We start from the raw sequence: 15915 nt of genomic DNA, 5'->3' as shown, positions 1-15915 counted from the left end.
AAATTTATTTATTTGATTTGTTTACTTCCCAACTTGTCCCAGGGCAGCTCCCAAAATGATTGCATTCCACCGATTCTCTTCCATTCGGTTTTTGTTATATCCACTATATTTACAAGTTTCATTTGCCACTTTGTATTCTAAATCCCCTATTGGAAGAAATGTCCCTCTGGATTCAGTTCCAAGTGGGGAAAAAGACATTGGAAACATGGAGACTGCTTGAAAAGCTGGTTTTATGGTGGACAGGACCACATGGTTTTGTGGTCCTGGGCAAAAAAAAAAAAAAGCACCTGGATGAGAGAGAGATTTATATCCTCTGTTGGGCTTTGAATTTGAGCTTGTATTCTGATTGGTTGTCACACTCCTATGGGACCAACTTTGTAGGTTGTCTTTTGAGTTCCAGGCTTGGTTGAATCTTGCTGGTGATGTAATCTCCCCAGGTGCCATGTGGTGTGCTAGAAGGCTAATGCTACCTTTGTTGGATCTTAGGTGAGGGTATTTGCTTATGAATAGACCTAGCTGTATCTTTATCTCTTAAGTGCTGACATCTGCTATTGAGGAGGTTGGGGGGCTATTAAGAGTAAATCTGCTTCCTGCCTAAAAACATGTTTCTCCATTTCTCATCCAGGGAAATACGGTATAATATTCTGCCTTTTTAATATTTCCTAGAATATTTCATTTTTCTAGGAGAGGTGTGGGTGCAAACTTCCTACACCCCCATAGAGATCTTCTTCAACAAACTATTCAGACATTGGCTTTCCTTGTTAGATGTGGGTTGTAAGCAGGAAACAATAATATTTCTTTTCAGGGAGTTGAAGATAGTCTATATTGCTCACACATGGACTTTCATGCAGCCTTCAAAAATATGTGCAGGTTCATTTCTGGGTTTTGAAGCAGAGATGACAAACGTTGTATGTATGTATATTATAGAAAAGCAATATTAAGTCCTTCAAAACCATAACTCAAACCTAGCCTTAGGGCACAATCCAGACAAAATTAAATGAAATCAATTGGGTATAAGCATTTTAACTGATGTACTGAAATTTCATTGATTTCAGTATCGCTTAAATGCACTTAGCTCTCCCTGAACTCTGGCTTTAATGGTTTGTGATGCAGTTGTTTGGGATAAATCCCTGCAAAGTTGGGAAGTATGTCAGCAAAAAGAAGGAAAGTGGCCTTACCATTTTTGTTATAGAAATTATGAAAACAAAATGGAATATATATTTTTCTTGACTGAATTTATAAGATCCCTCAGTGCTTCATATTGTTGCCATTTGTACTTGGTACTATCGCAGAAGACAGCAAAGTCCACACCAAACTTCCTGAAGGCAGGGATAAAAGGCCAAATTAAATGAGTGGTCCTCTTTAAGGGACTTGGGGGAATATAATGAGCTGGGGGTAATCAGCAGTCAAGACTGAGTTCTTAAGCTTCTGAGAGGGACCAAAAAAAAAGGACAATCTAGTTCTTCCAAAAACTAGCTCTTCCAAATACAAAGAGCTTTTATTTTTAAGAACCCAACACATTTCAGAACCCAGAGCATGAGCATATGTTTCAGGGGCATTTTGGAGGCATGTGATAAATACTTTAGACATTCCAATTCTTAGAGAAAGAATCCAATCATGTATGAAAGGCTGTTATTATTTCTACGGATTGCTCCAGCTTATTCTCAGCATTTTAATGTGCAAAGTATTTATTATGCTTAATGCCTTGGGAGGAGGAGCTTGCAGTTCCAAAGAATATTGGGTAGTAAGCAATATCAGCCGCTTGCATTTCAGAAAATTGCCGTAGTTTCTCTTTTTGCATGCTCTTCCTTTTTATCTCCTATACCACAAGCCCACGGTACAAAGATACTTTTTATAGCCAGTTACAGTTTCAAGTGCAACTCATTTTGATTGATAAAAGTTAACCGAATGGAGCTGGTCCATCATTGAGATTTCTTTTGACTGCCATATTTTCTTTAGAATCTGATATCTGAGCTACATGCATTGCTCTTTAAAACATGTCTGTTTGACCTAGGTTTTTGTCCTTGGTTTCACTGATGTCTCAACCTTTTCATTCAGGGCCACAAAGTGTCAACATTTGAAACAAAAAGTAGATCCCTCTTGTGACCTAGTAAGTTCCTCAAATAACCTCAGAGCCAACCTAGATTTTTTGTTGCTATGGTCATAGGTTGAGATGGAAGCATTGATATATTTGGGAAGATCCAAAGAGTTTTAGCTTCTTAATTCTGAGTAACAATAACATATTAATATGATAAAATGATGGAGAAAATAGATAGCTTCCTGTGGGATATTTATTCATTTTGTTTATTTATTGAATTTATATTGGCGCCCATTCGCCCTTGGCGACTCAAGGTGGCTTACAGAATATTGCTATACAATATCAAGCAAACATAGGGTCTATGCTTCACAAGGTAGTATGAATATAAAATAAATTAGACTCATATGTACCATTTTCAAATATGTTGGGAAAGGGATGGGATGAAAAAGGAAATAGACTAGAGAATATAATAGAACAAAGACTAGATAGAATAGATTCATACCTTCCATATCTTTTTTTCACTGAAAGAAAACTACCCATGTAGAATACTGTTCATTTTGCTCATCTACACAATAATTGAATTATAGAAATGTGCAGCAACAGCATTAAAGAAGCACATCATTAAATATCATATATTATTTTTCCAGGGGTGGGGTATGAAGACAAAGCATTTATCACAAAATCAACTGTTGCTGCAATCACAGAATGTCTAGCCCAACATAGTTTTGCAAGAGAATAAAAAACTTGACTTTATGGCACTGTAGATAATAATCCCTTCCATTATTGCTTGTGACATAGTAGCTCTGGGCCATGTCTCTTCTGTTCATTGGACTTTTTAATCACTGTCTGATTACCCAGGAAACAATTCTTCATTAATGGAAATAGCAAACTTTATGTCACATAAAGGATAAATACAAACCATGCAAAAACCTGTGGTTCTCTTGGTAAGGCTTTTCAGCAGTGGTTTGTCACTATTTTCTTCTGGGGGCTGAAAGAAAGTGCCTAACTGAAGATCAGGATAAGAAGTAATGGGTGGAAACTAATCAAGGAGAGAAGCAACCTAGGAATTAAGAAGAAATTTCCTGATAGAACAATTAATCAGTGGGACAACTTGCCTCCAGAAGTTGTGGATGTTTGTTCCAACACTGGAAGTTTTTAAGAAGAGATTGGACAACCATTTGTTTGAGATGGTATAGGGTTTCCTGCCTGAGCAGGGGATTGGACTAGAAGACCTCCAAGGTCCCTCCCAGCTTTGCAATTCTAATTCTAATTCTAATTCTAATTCTAATTCTAATTCTAATTCTAATTCTAATTCTAATTCTAATTCATTCTAATTCTATTCTCACTCAACTGGCTTTATGTCCAAGTTGAGACTAGAACTCCCAGACTCCCAAGTTTCTAGCCTGATGCTTTAATCACTACTGGCTTTCTCTTTTTATTATTAATTTCTATTAAAAGTGTTTATGTAAATTTTAAAAAGCCAAATATAAAAGCACAGAAAGAAAAGAAAGAAGGGCAGAAAGGAAAGGAAAAAAGTTACTTAGAAATGACAAGAAAATCATTTTTTTTCTATTTTCATCATTTTTATTTCTAAACTTCACTAAGTAAATAATATCCAATAAAATATGGGAATGTAAAACATGGATACTTTTTGTAAACTAGTTCTACTTTAAAAAAAAAAGAAATATTAAGTATCAATCTTTAGGAGGGTCTTTTCTTCAAATTGGACTGATATCTGTTTTTAATGGAAATACTGAATGCTTTTTCAAAGAAGTGAATTTCAACTTCTATGCCTGAATTATTATATTTAGATATAGTACCATACGTGAAAAATAATCAGAAATAGGACTGAGAATATCAAGAAGGGTTATTACATATGAATCATCTCATAATGGTCAGTTATTTAACTCCTCCCTTTAACTTTTCTATGTCTGCAATAGCCAGAAATACCTAAACAATTTTTTTTTCCTGCAGAATTAATGGAAACCAAGGGCTTTGTTTACTTCTCACTATTTCAGTGTAAATTATACATGTTGAATTTGTATGGTAAGGCCAGGGATCAATCATATTTTCATTGTGTAATCTTGTACAAACGTCAATAAATAGTTTTAAATGACAAAACCTTATGAAATCATAGTAGCTCAAGTACTCTGAAATTGCAATACCTTGCTTGAAATCTTACAGCAATTAATCATCTTTACTCTCAGATCTGAGAATGTAAAAACTCATGAAATTTGATATGCCTGTGATGGTCATGCCATTGTTCAAACTCTTTAAAACTCTAAATATTAATTTTATTTAATTTTGGAGGACAATGTTCACTGTGCTAATGATTCCCTACCTAAATTGATAGCTTTCCTGACCTACTTTCACTGGTCATGCTGGCTGAAAATTAGTAGACTTATATACCGCTTCACAGTGCTTTACAGCCCTCTTTAAGTGGTTTACAGAATTAACCTATTACCCCCCAACAATCTGGGTCATCATTTTACTGACCTCGGAAGGATGGAAGGCTGAGTCGACCTTGAGCTGGTCAGGAACGAACTCCTGGTAGTCAGCAGCGTTAGCGTCAGTGGTGAAATCCTACCAGTTCGCACAGGTTCAGGTGAACTGGTAGCGATAAATGCTACCAGTTCGGCGAATCGGTAGTAAAAAAAAAGTTACCGGTTGGTCCAAACCAGTATTTCCGACAATCAGCTGTGCCACGTGATTTAAAATTGCTAGAAAGCAGGAAATACTGCTTTCTAGTGAATCTAAATTGCGCAGCACAGCTGTCCCCCATCCTCACTGTTCTACTTACCTTCCCAAGCCTTTTTCCACGCGCAGCATGCATTTGGTGTGCACTGCGCATGTGTGCACAGCGTGCATTTGGCATGCACATGACACACATGCAGTATATGTTTGGCATGCACTGTGCATACACGGTGCCCACTTGGTGTGCACCACACATGTGCAGACAGTGAACGGGTGGCAAACTGGGAAAGATTTCACCACTGGTTAGCCTGCAATACTGCATTTTAACCACTGCGCCACCACAGCTCTTATGTCGTATTAGAGAAAAATTATACTGACTTTAGAAAAGAAATTATTTCTTTTAGGCATTATAACAGATGGCTATAGCAAAGGGGCAATATACCTAGTACTACACATCCTGACGGCATCGAGAATGTTAAATGCACAGCAATGGAAATGTGAAAACACCCCTTCAGAAAAGGAGATAATAAGGAAGATATTAGTATGCACAGAGATGGTTAGATTAACGTTAGAATTAAAAAACAAAGGAGAGTCAGAATATTATGACTCATGGAACAGATTTTATCAATGGCTGGAAGCACGAGGTGGGAGTCGGAACACGAAAAAATTAGGCTAAGCAGACCCGGAATGAGATATTATATATGTATCAGAATGAATACATTGGTCAAAAATAATTGTACAAGACTAGCACTGTGTAAGTAACATATGCGTTATTTGTCTTTCACATTTTTGCTAATGCTTGAATCATGCTTGAATTGCTATGTTCTGTCAGGTAGACCAGACTTGAATACTGAAGTTATGAATACTAAAACTCCTTTTATGATGATAAGGTGACAATAATAGAATCTTGCAACTCTGAATGTGTGTCCCTCCTCTGCCTTTCCCTTATAGAGAACTAGGAAGAGTCAAGAACGAGACATTTTCTCAAATTCCATTCCTGCTTTGGACTCTTATCTCACCATTGCCTTAGCTACAGCTCTTTCTCCTGTTCCTCAAGGCTATTCTCATAGTTTTACAGAGAAGATTTATAAACACATTACATTATCTCAATGTCTAGCCAACCGCTATTTCTTCCTCACTAAATTCATATATTACTAGTTAATTATGGTTTATTATGTCACAACTGAATGTATTTATATACCAATCAAGTTTACAACCCAAAGTAGCCATATTCATATGATATTGTAAGGCAAACCCAAACAAAAACATTAGAGCATAGCAGCTATGTAAATTAGGACATCCTAAATCCCACCATCTGCTTCTGTTACAAGGAATATGCTTCATAATAAGCAGCGTAGGAAGTTAGCACCCACCTCTCTCGAAAGAATGAAATATTTTAGGAATTATTAAAAATGCAGAATATTATATTTCCCTGGATGAGAAATGGAGAAACATGTTTTAAAGACAAAGCATCTCCCTGCCCCACACTTTGTCAATGGGCCATTAAGGCCTGAGCCAGTCTATTCTACATAACAAAGATCTACAGGCAGAGCCATAGTAGGAATCCCAAAGCCCTTTCATTACACCATCACCCAGCAAGGCTCAAGCAAACTTGGACTCAGGACAGCCTACAGAGTTGCCCCTGCATGGCCCCATGGGAGTCTGACAGCCAATCAGAGTGCATTTCTTGCACAGGAATGTGAGGCCCCGGTGCGGGGCCCAAGACAGGGTATAAAATCCTGACGTTCTTAACAACTATCGTCCAGTCTCCAGGTTGTTGAGTCCGTGGTGGCGCAGCAATTCCCTCAATTCCTGGAGGAAACAGATTACCTCGATCCTTACCAATCTGGTTTCAGGCGTGGTCACAGCACGGAAACAGCATTGGTCGCCCTAGTAAATGATCTCTGGTGGGCCAGGGATTGGGGCTGTTCCTCCATCCTGGTCCTTCTTGACCTCTCAGTGGCTTTAACCAGGGAGGCCTTCGCACAGGTGCATCTTGTGCGCCAGTTGCACCCTTTTCTAGACCGGGATGCCCTCGTCACGGTCACTCACGCCCTCATTACCTCTAGGTTGGACTACCGTAACACCCTCTACATGGGGCTGCCCTTGGGACGCGTCTGGAGGCTCCAGCTAGTCCAGAATGCAGCCGCGCGGGTAATTACGGGGGCTTCTCGATACTCCCGTGTAACACCTCTCCTGCGTGAGCTGCACTGGCTGCCGGTGGCATTCCGGATTCATTTCAAGGTGCTGGTGCTTACCTATAAAGCCCTTCATGGCTTAGGCCCGGGGTACTTGCAGGACCATCTCCTGCCGCTCTCCCATCGTCCCATGCGCTCCCCCAGAGTGGGCCTCCTCAGGGTGCCGTCGGCCAAACAATGTCGGCTGACGGCCCCCAGGGGGAGAGCGTTCTCTGTGGGAGCCCCGACCCTCTGGAATGGATTGCCCACCGAGCTCAGGACAGCCCCCGACCTCCTTTCCTTCTGTTGCGAGCTGAAGACGTGGCTCTTCCGTCAACACAACTGATCCGTTTGGGTGTACACTGTTATAATTTTAAACTGTTTTAATTGGGCTGTTGATTTTAATTTAATTTTATTGTGATTTGTATTGGAAATTGTCAGCATATAAATCGCAATAATAAATAAATAAATAAATAAATAAATAAATAAATAAATAAATAAAAATAATAAAAATAATAAATAAATAAATAAATAAATAAATAGAGAACCGGTAGCGGAAATTTTGAGTAGTTCGGAGAACCGGTAGTAAAAATTCTGACTGGTCCCGCCCCCATCTATTCTCTGCCTCACAATTCCCAGCTGATTGGGAGGAAATGGGGATTTTGAAATAACCTTCCCCTGCCACGCCCACCAAGCCACGCCCACCAAGCCACACCCACAGAACCAATAGTAAAATTTTTTGAAATCCACCACTGCCTTCACCCAACATCTTGAAGCATGTGATCGCTTTTCCTGCTTAGGAACTCAAGCCATGTGGTCCTGTCCACCATTAGAAAACCATCTTTCCAAGCAGTCTCCATGTTTCCAATGGCTTTTTCCCCACTTGGAACTGAACCCAGATGGACATTTCTTCCAAAAGCTGAGAAAAAGATAGATGAGAGAAACAACCATAGGAAGGCCAAATTTGAAAGAAGGTCATTCCATGATTTTTTTGCTACTAGAGGAGGAAAGAAAGATGGCGCCTCTCTGTTTCATTATCTCTACCAAAATGAATTCTGGTCTCAAATCTAATAGAGGAAGTGGTCACTGGATCTTTATAAGCCATGTCAGCATCTCCTTCTGCTTCTAAGGGCATCAAACTACTTTGGAGGTAATTGAGACAGACACACCTCTATCTTGCAATTTACACCGTAGTCTGCCTCCAAACATCTGCAATATTTAATAGTAAAACTGGCTCTGGTTGAAAGTGAAATCTTATCTCTCATATAATTTGTAGGCATTTTGTTTCTTCCTAAATGCTTTGTTTGGATGAGTTGGCAAAATTCTCCATGCATCTCAGCAGTTACTGCTTAGGTTTAAATTTCCACTAAGTTCCTTTTCCATTGATCTGCAGCAAAAAAGCCAATTAACCAAATTAACCATAACCTATGTGTGTTGGTTGGTTTACAAAGCAAGCAAATTCATAGCTCCATTTTTTTTCCTAAGCTTTTAAAAAGCCACTCAGATGGAAATGCCACTGCAGTCGATGTTCCTCCAGGGCTGAATCAAGAACAATGAATTATTAATCTGCATGACAATTTTCATGATAGGAAGCAGTGGGAAAACCAAAGAGGAACTGTGTGTTTTAGAAATTCCCTGTTTGGGCTAGTTTACATTTGATTGTAGCTTTTATGAAACTCATTTAAAATTTATGATGGCCCTTATCTGAAAAAACATTTTTCATTCTTCTGCCTTATACAAACAATAGGCTTTACAAACCAAATATTTGTAAAATGTATGTATGTATGTGTGTGTGTGTGTGTGTGTGTGTGTGTGTGTGTGTGTATATATATATATATATATATATATATATATATATATATATATATATATATCACAGGCGGTCACAGTGCTGATACAATGATAATGATTTAAAAGCTGCTATTTTAATAAAAGAATTTTTTCACAGTGGTTTTACCAGGTCAACCAACAGTCCAGCTACTGTAAACGTATTTTCCTGGTTCATATGTTTCCTCCCATCTGTTTTTCAAATTAGCTATAGAAATGGTTTTATGAGGGAGTCTTATTAATAGTATTTTGGCTGATTTAAGACGTTGATGATTATAATGACGATGGGGAGGATGACAATGGTTCTTACCACTTGTAGTCATTGTATAATCCTCTAGATGCAACTTAATGTGGGAAAAAGCAGAATGCTAATTAATTACACTTAATATAATAACAATAAATTAATAGGAATTCCATAATATTCCAGAATTCTCTGAAAGGATTACTAATCCAGTTCTTGTTCCCTTCCCCTTAGAATGTGCCTATTCTGTAGATATGGCTTTTCAAAATATAGCTTCTCACAATTCTGCTTTCATGACCTCAGCTTTCACAGAAACAGAAAGAAGCTAGCTACTTTTCTCAAAAACAGATTTTATGAATCTGCACAGGCATAATATTCTTGTTGCCTTCTTCTTTTCTCTTCTGAAGAAATTAGAAAGAGAAGGAGGCGGGGGGACAAATATATTGCTGGGAGTGCAATATATATTGCTGACGGGGGGCAATTAAATTGGGGGGTGACATATATATTGCTGAAACAAAGAAGACACAAGCAAGCAACTTTGCCTCAATACGTTCATTTCAGAAGTGGCTACATTCAGGTTTGATTTCTGCAATGTGTTGGCTTATTTAAGCTTTCTGAAACATGCCTTTTAAAGCTAACACGGGTCCACATAAAACAATTTACAAAAGATACATTTTCCAGTACTGCCAGTGCTACTGGAATATTGGGTGGCAAGTATAATTAAACTGCATTTAAAAAACAATAAAGTACATGATTTTTTAAAAAAATCCCTAACCCACTTAGGGTCCTAGATTAAGAACGTCACTGCACCCTCATCTAGGCTGTGACAATGCTGCAAATGTACACCTTCGGCTGGAACAGATTGTCTGCTCTACCACCAGGCTCAGAAACGGGTGTGGGACGATTTACTGTTAATAAGCTCCCACTTTCTTCCTTCTAGTCAAGATGCAGAACATCTAATGTAAGCCAATTTATTTTGGCATCTGAAACACAAATTCAACAAGCACATCCTCTCCTCCCTGACTGAATAATTAACACAGCAAAATTTAAATGTAAGAGTTTTCTGTCTTTTCATGATAATACAAACCAGCTGTTTGAGGTGACCTTCTCAGCCTTTTAGCTGCTCCCTCCAGAATATGAACGAAACCCAACACTGTTTGACAGCCTTTTCTTAGTCACTCTGAACAATATTACAAATGGCTGCAAGAATTAAACTGGTCAGATTTCTGAAACCTATTTTCACCACTGATGTTCCAGATGTTCTAGCCTAGGGGTGGGCAATTGTGGCTCTTTTACAACCTGTGGACTTCAACTCCCAGAATTCCTGGGAGTTGTAAAAGAGCCACAATTGCCCACCCCTGTTCTAGCCCTACCTCGAGATGCCAAAATTGTACCTAGAACCTTCTACAGAGTACAATGCATGTCTTCTCCTGCCCCATCCTTGTAGATCAGATTTACAGTCTAGTTTTTCCAGGTCAATTATTGCTTTACTAGCTATGTGTTATGTTTTTCCTATGTTCTTGGAAAAAATAGCAACCAGCTTCAAGAATCAGCCGCCTTTGGTGCTTCATATGCATCACAACACCAATAATTATACTTGAGTCGGAGGAGGATTAATCTTTCTATTAACAGCTAACTGGAAGAAAAGAATTTTGACTTGCAACTAGAAGGAAATAGGAAAGGCCTCTAATATGATTTATTTATTTATTTAAGAAAATTAATATGCTTGCACAACATAACTCTGAGCAGTTCACAGCAACAATAAAACTATATAAGAAAAAAGATCCAAAAAACCCAGCACCCAATGCCCTAAAGCAACAGTCCCTAATAACAACAGAGTACAACTGGGCTGCAACACCAGAGCCAGGTTGGTCTAGAGATTAAGGCACCCAACTAGAAAGCGAGATATTGTGAGTTCTAGTCCTGCCTTAGCAAGGAAAGTCAGATGGGTTTTGTGGGCGTGGCTTGGTGGGCATAGCAGGGGAAAGATACTATAAAATCTCTATTCCCTCCCCATTCCAGGGGAAAGATACTGCACAATCCCCATTTCCTTCCGATCAGCTGGGACTCGGGAGGCAGAGAATAGATGGGGGCGGGGGTCAGCCAGAGGTGGTATTTACCAGTTCTCCGAACTACTCAAAATTTCCACTACCAGTTCTCCAGAACTGGTCAAAACCTGCTGAATACCATCTCTGGATTGTTTTGTGGGGCAAACAAGAGGAGGAAAGTGTGTTAGATTTGTTTGCCACCTTGAGTTATTTGTAAAAATTGATAATAGAAATTTAATAAATAAATAAATATTCAAGGATTAAATATATGATCAAGAATGAAAGCAATAAATATAAAATAAGTATCTGGAATAATGGGATATACAGAGATGGAGAGAGAGAGAGACAGCACAAATGCTTTGTGGAAAAACAATTTTTAAATGGATGAAATACCAGTCTTGGAAATTATTACCATTAACTTTGAAGTGCAATTTTCATTCTAGTTTTAATGAGAACCTTTAACCACCAGAAAAACATTCTTGTAGTCTTTTCACACTTTCTTTTGCAATGAACATCAAGAAGAGCAAAAAACATCTAGACGTCAAGGTTAAAGCAATCAACTGAACTGTTTAGAATATTAAATTGAGCAGCTATAGCATTTTGAACAGTGTCCTATGCTAGTTTAGTTATAATTCCTATCATCGGCAGAGGCAGAATACTTTTAAATCCCAGAAGAAGAGAGAAGAGAAAGTAACACAAAAGGATTATTGAATTAATACACAGTTTATGAATTTTCCAGTAGTAGCTTAACATTGTTAAGAAACAATATTAATGTACATTGTTTAACCAACAAAAAAGCTTGTGTATTAATTTTAATACAAGTTACATAACATAAGGACCGTTTCATGTAAGTTAGCAAAATAACTGTTGCAAATATAATATAAAATAGTTACAGAAAAATAAATACAACTAAAAATTGCCTGAAAATATATATACTTTAAAGAACAAAATGCTTTAAAATCCTTTTCTTTGACCATTGTCAAGAAAACAAATATGAAGACAAAATGTATGGATCACCTTTTTCTGTAATGGCAACATAGATTTGCCCATCCAATGTTGTACAATAGTTCTCACAACTATAATTTTCTCCTTAAGTTTCTGATAAGATTCCTTATGTCGACCTCCGGGTATTTCGCTGTGCACTGAAGACCCTGTTTTTCCGCCAGGCCGGGCTATCGACATGATAATTTTAAATTGGGGTATTTTAAATTTCTGGGGTTTTAAATGGAGTCAAATTTATTTAATAATTTTAAATTTTAAATTGATGTTTGTCTTGTGTTTTTAAATAGGCTGTACACTGCCCTGAGTCCTTCAGGAGAAGGGCGGTATAGAAATAAAATTATTATTATTACTATTATTACTATTATTACTATTATTACTATTATTACTATTATTATTATTATTATTATTATTATTATGTTAAGGATATAACTTTGGAGAATGTACTTTTAATGTTGTTTTATTACATTATTATAGAACATAAGTAGTACATTATATTATTTAGGTACAGCGGTTTTTTATGCGGTGTTGAATGAAGATTATTAAAAATTTTAATGTTTAGATAACTTAAACCTTTAAAGACGAAGGGGAAAAGTTTACATCAATGTTTACTATGATTTCTAAAATGTTAATGTTAATAAGCATAACATTGTTTAAATTTACAATTACCGCTAACTGTTTAATTCATATATGTCTCCTTAACAACAGTATGACTACTATAGAATCAGTCTCACAATCCTATAAATTTCTACCCCAATATAGCAATGTTAAGACAAGCCCAAATGAAATCAATTCATTTTCGAACTTTTGAATTATATCTCTAAAATGGCTAAATTGTTAGATATATAGAATGAAATTAAACAGAACTTTAGTCTGGCCCAGCAACACATAAAATTCCTTACCTCATTTGGATCCTGCTGGTCTCGCAAGGTACTTATATTCTTGATGAGATTGATAAAAAATCCATTCACTTCATCTCGTTTCTTATTTGGCAAAATGCGAAGTAGCGGGATCATTATAAATGGAAATGCAACTTTAATAGAATTTTGAAAGAGCAACATTAGCAGTTGTTCAATTATCAATTAATGCAATTAATCCCAACCCTTAACTTCAGACTATTCTTTCTTCTAAATTGAGAAACCTACTTTTCTCCCTTTTTAACTTTTTTTAATGATCTAGCTTATCTTCTAAAAAAAGTGAGATAATTTCAGTAAAAATAAATCAAGGTTGTTCCAATTGATAACATTGTCCAAAACGATTTTGCTGCATTAGATGCTGAAACACATTTAACGCATGACAAGGCTTTTTTTTTAAAAAAAAAAATTCCTAGAAGTTGTGATGTATGATGGCTATAAAACACGATTGGGAGGTTACAAATTCATACCCATTAACTTGTCTTGCTCTGAAATCCAGTCTGCCTCACTCACTAATATCTGCATATTCTTCACAAACAATATTTACAGAGTCCTGAAACAATTAGAAGGTCTATCTTATGGCTGTGGCAAGGTTTTGTGTAAATGTACCATTTAATTAATGAACCATGAAGCAGGAGATCAGTGAAGACTTTTCATATCAGAAATTTGCCCTGAAATATTTGTCCTTTACAGGAACTATCTTGCTGGGTTATTACGAATATCTTATTTATGTTCTCTGCACCAATTTGAAGCTTAATTGGTGTTTCTTATGTAAGCAGCCAGTACTTTAAAGTGAAGACCAATGAATTTCTGTTTTACACAGAGTAACTATTGTAATATAGATGGATTCAAAATAAAAGTAAATAAATATATATATATAAAACTGCTTTCCCATACACAGAAAGGCAACTTGTATTTGAATTCCAATTGTGTTTACTTGGAAGTAAGTCACCATGGGAAGCATATTCCCATGAAAATATTAGTAAGATGTTATTATATTTTAGCCACACTGAAACTGGGACATTCAAGAAGGAAGTTATAGCAACAAAGGCAACTAATATTGCCACTTGCAAAAAACAGCATAGTAGATATTCACTGTTCATTTTCACTGACATTTGTTAAATAAAATATAAAGTAGCATTGTTAAAGAGATATTTTCTTTTATACTTATTTCAAATATTTAACTTTGTGGCAGTTACAGTATTTGATGGTATACCCTTTTCTTTTTGATGATTTTATATCGCCTACATCCAATCAGTACTGCTAATAAAAATACCGTATTCTTAAGGATGGGATAGAGCTCTAAGGCGAAATCCGGAAAAAAATCAGTTTAAAAGTTGGCATTCAGGAACAACAGGTAGTCCTTGCATAATGATGGTAATGGAGACTGGAATTTCCATTGTTAAGTGATGTAGACATAAAGCATGATGTCGGATGGCCGTTGCTTAGCATTGGCCATCCCAGCAGTCCTTGTTTTCATCATTAAGCGAGGATTGTGGATCATTAAAGAGGATCTCTTTGCCTCTTCCTGCTGGTTTCCAAGAAGCAAAGTAAATGGAAAAACTGGCAGGAAGTTGAAAGTCCTGAGTGATTAGTATACAGGGCAGTGGGTGGGTCTCAATGCAGTCAGACCATAGCCATGGAGGGGGAGGGGAGTGTGCAGATGGCAGCTGCCACAGTACATGAACACAGATGGGGGGAGTTCATTGATGGCTGCCACTTCATTTCGCAGACACAACCAGCTGGGCAGGCCCTGCTGAGTGGAGGCAGGAGTGCTGCAGGTGGCCACACATTACACAGCATAAGATCCCTGGGATCTTGTATCCCACAGCCACGCTCTTTGAGGGAAAAAGCAGAGGGAGTAATTTGAGACCCTTTGTGCTGACTTGCCTATTAACTTTGCTTGTGAGAGGCTGGCAAGGAAAGTCATAAATGAAGATAATGTGACTGTGGGATCCTGGGACTGCCTGTCATACTTGAGAGCTGGTCGCCAAAGGCCCAATTGCAATTCTGGGACAGCCAGAATTCTGAGGACCAGTCATAAGTACCATTCATTCAGCACCATCAGAAACTGAACAGTCACTCAACAGGTAGTTATTAACCAAGGACTATCTGCAGATCTCAGCCCATCTTGATCCTGCAGGTTTAATTAACCCTATATCATGTACCCAATAATTTATTTTGGAGCAGAAGAAAGAGGACAACTAGAAAGCATTACTCAGATCCCAGAAAGCTTCTTCTTCAAATATGGATGGGATTTGAGGAATGATAGAAACAGGAAATTAATGGATTACATGTAATTTCAGTCTATTGAACAGGAGACGTGGAGAATGGTTGCCTGCAGCAAAGATCATTGACCACATCCTCTGTAATTTTTTACAATTATTAAATCAAGGCAAAATAACAAGGTTTTGTTTTGATATCTCCCAAAGGTTTCCCAGCTTTCTCAGAGACTCGATACCTTGCAAAGCAACTAAGAAGATGGTCAGGCATCTCTAAATGCAAATTAGACGTGAAGTCACATCATATCTAACAGCAGAAGAGCTGAAAAGTTTTGCCAGCTTTTGAAACTTTCTTAGTTTCCTCCGATATTCTTCAAATGTTTTGATCATCCATTTGGATTAAATGTGGAAGAATAGATGCAGTCGCCAATGTGAAATATACTTACCAGCAAGGATGAGAAGAGGTTTAAATATGAAAGGTTCAAAGAATCTTCTGGTGTACTTAACAAAAATGTCATTAGGAGTCTTCTGAGAATTAACACGGGTACCAAAAGCTACACTTGCAACAATATCCAACATGAAGCAGCCATAATTCCTACAACAAATTCAAAAACATGGATGTTAACATGTTGTTTTTTTCATTACATCTTATTTTTATTACATTATAATATCTTATTATGCAAGGCATTTTGGGGGGGAGAAGTGTCAAAACTCATATCATAGCATCAAGAGTTATTTATAACAACTTGCCAGAC

At 37.3% G+C, this 15915-nt stretch overlaps 1 protein-coding gene across 6 annotated transcripts in view; it reads right to left on the bottom strand.

Annotated features, from left to right (window-relative positions):
• Window positions 1–15915, bottom strand: part of TBXAS1 (thromboxane A synthase 1) — a 275226-nt gene that overhangs the window by 81092 nt on the left and 178219 nt on the right. For all 6 annotated transcript variants that reach the window (XM_034403670.3, XM_087873777.1, XM_034403666.3 and 3 more), the window contains exons 8-9: window positions 15607–15755; window positions 12927–13057 (exon numbers count right to left, since the gene is read on the bottom strand). In XM_034403670.3, the coding sequence (XP_034259561.2) occupies window positions 12927–13057; window positions 15607–15755 (280 nt within the window). The remainder of the gene's footprint in view (window positions 1–12926; window positions 13058–15606; window positions 15756–15915) is intronic.

The sequence above is a fragment of the Pantherophis guttatus genome, chromosome 7 (assembly GCF_059756535.1).
Source record: "Pantherophis guttatus breed Tessera chromosome 7, ASM5975653v1, whole genome shotgun sequence".
NCBI lineage: Eukaryota > Metazoa > Chordata > Lepidosauria > Squamata > Colubridae > Pantherophis > Pantherophis guttatus.
Note: the sequence above shows the minus strand (reverse complement) of the source record. Positions and strands in the feature narration are given on the sequence as shown.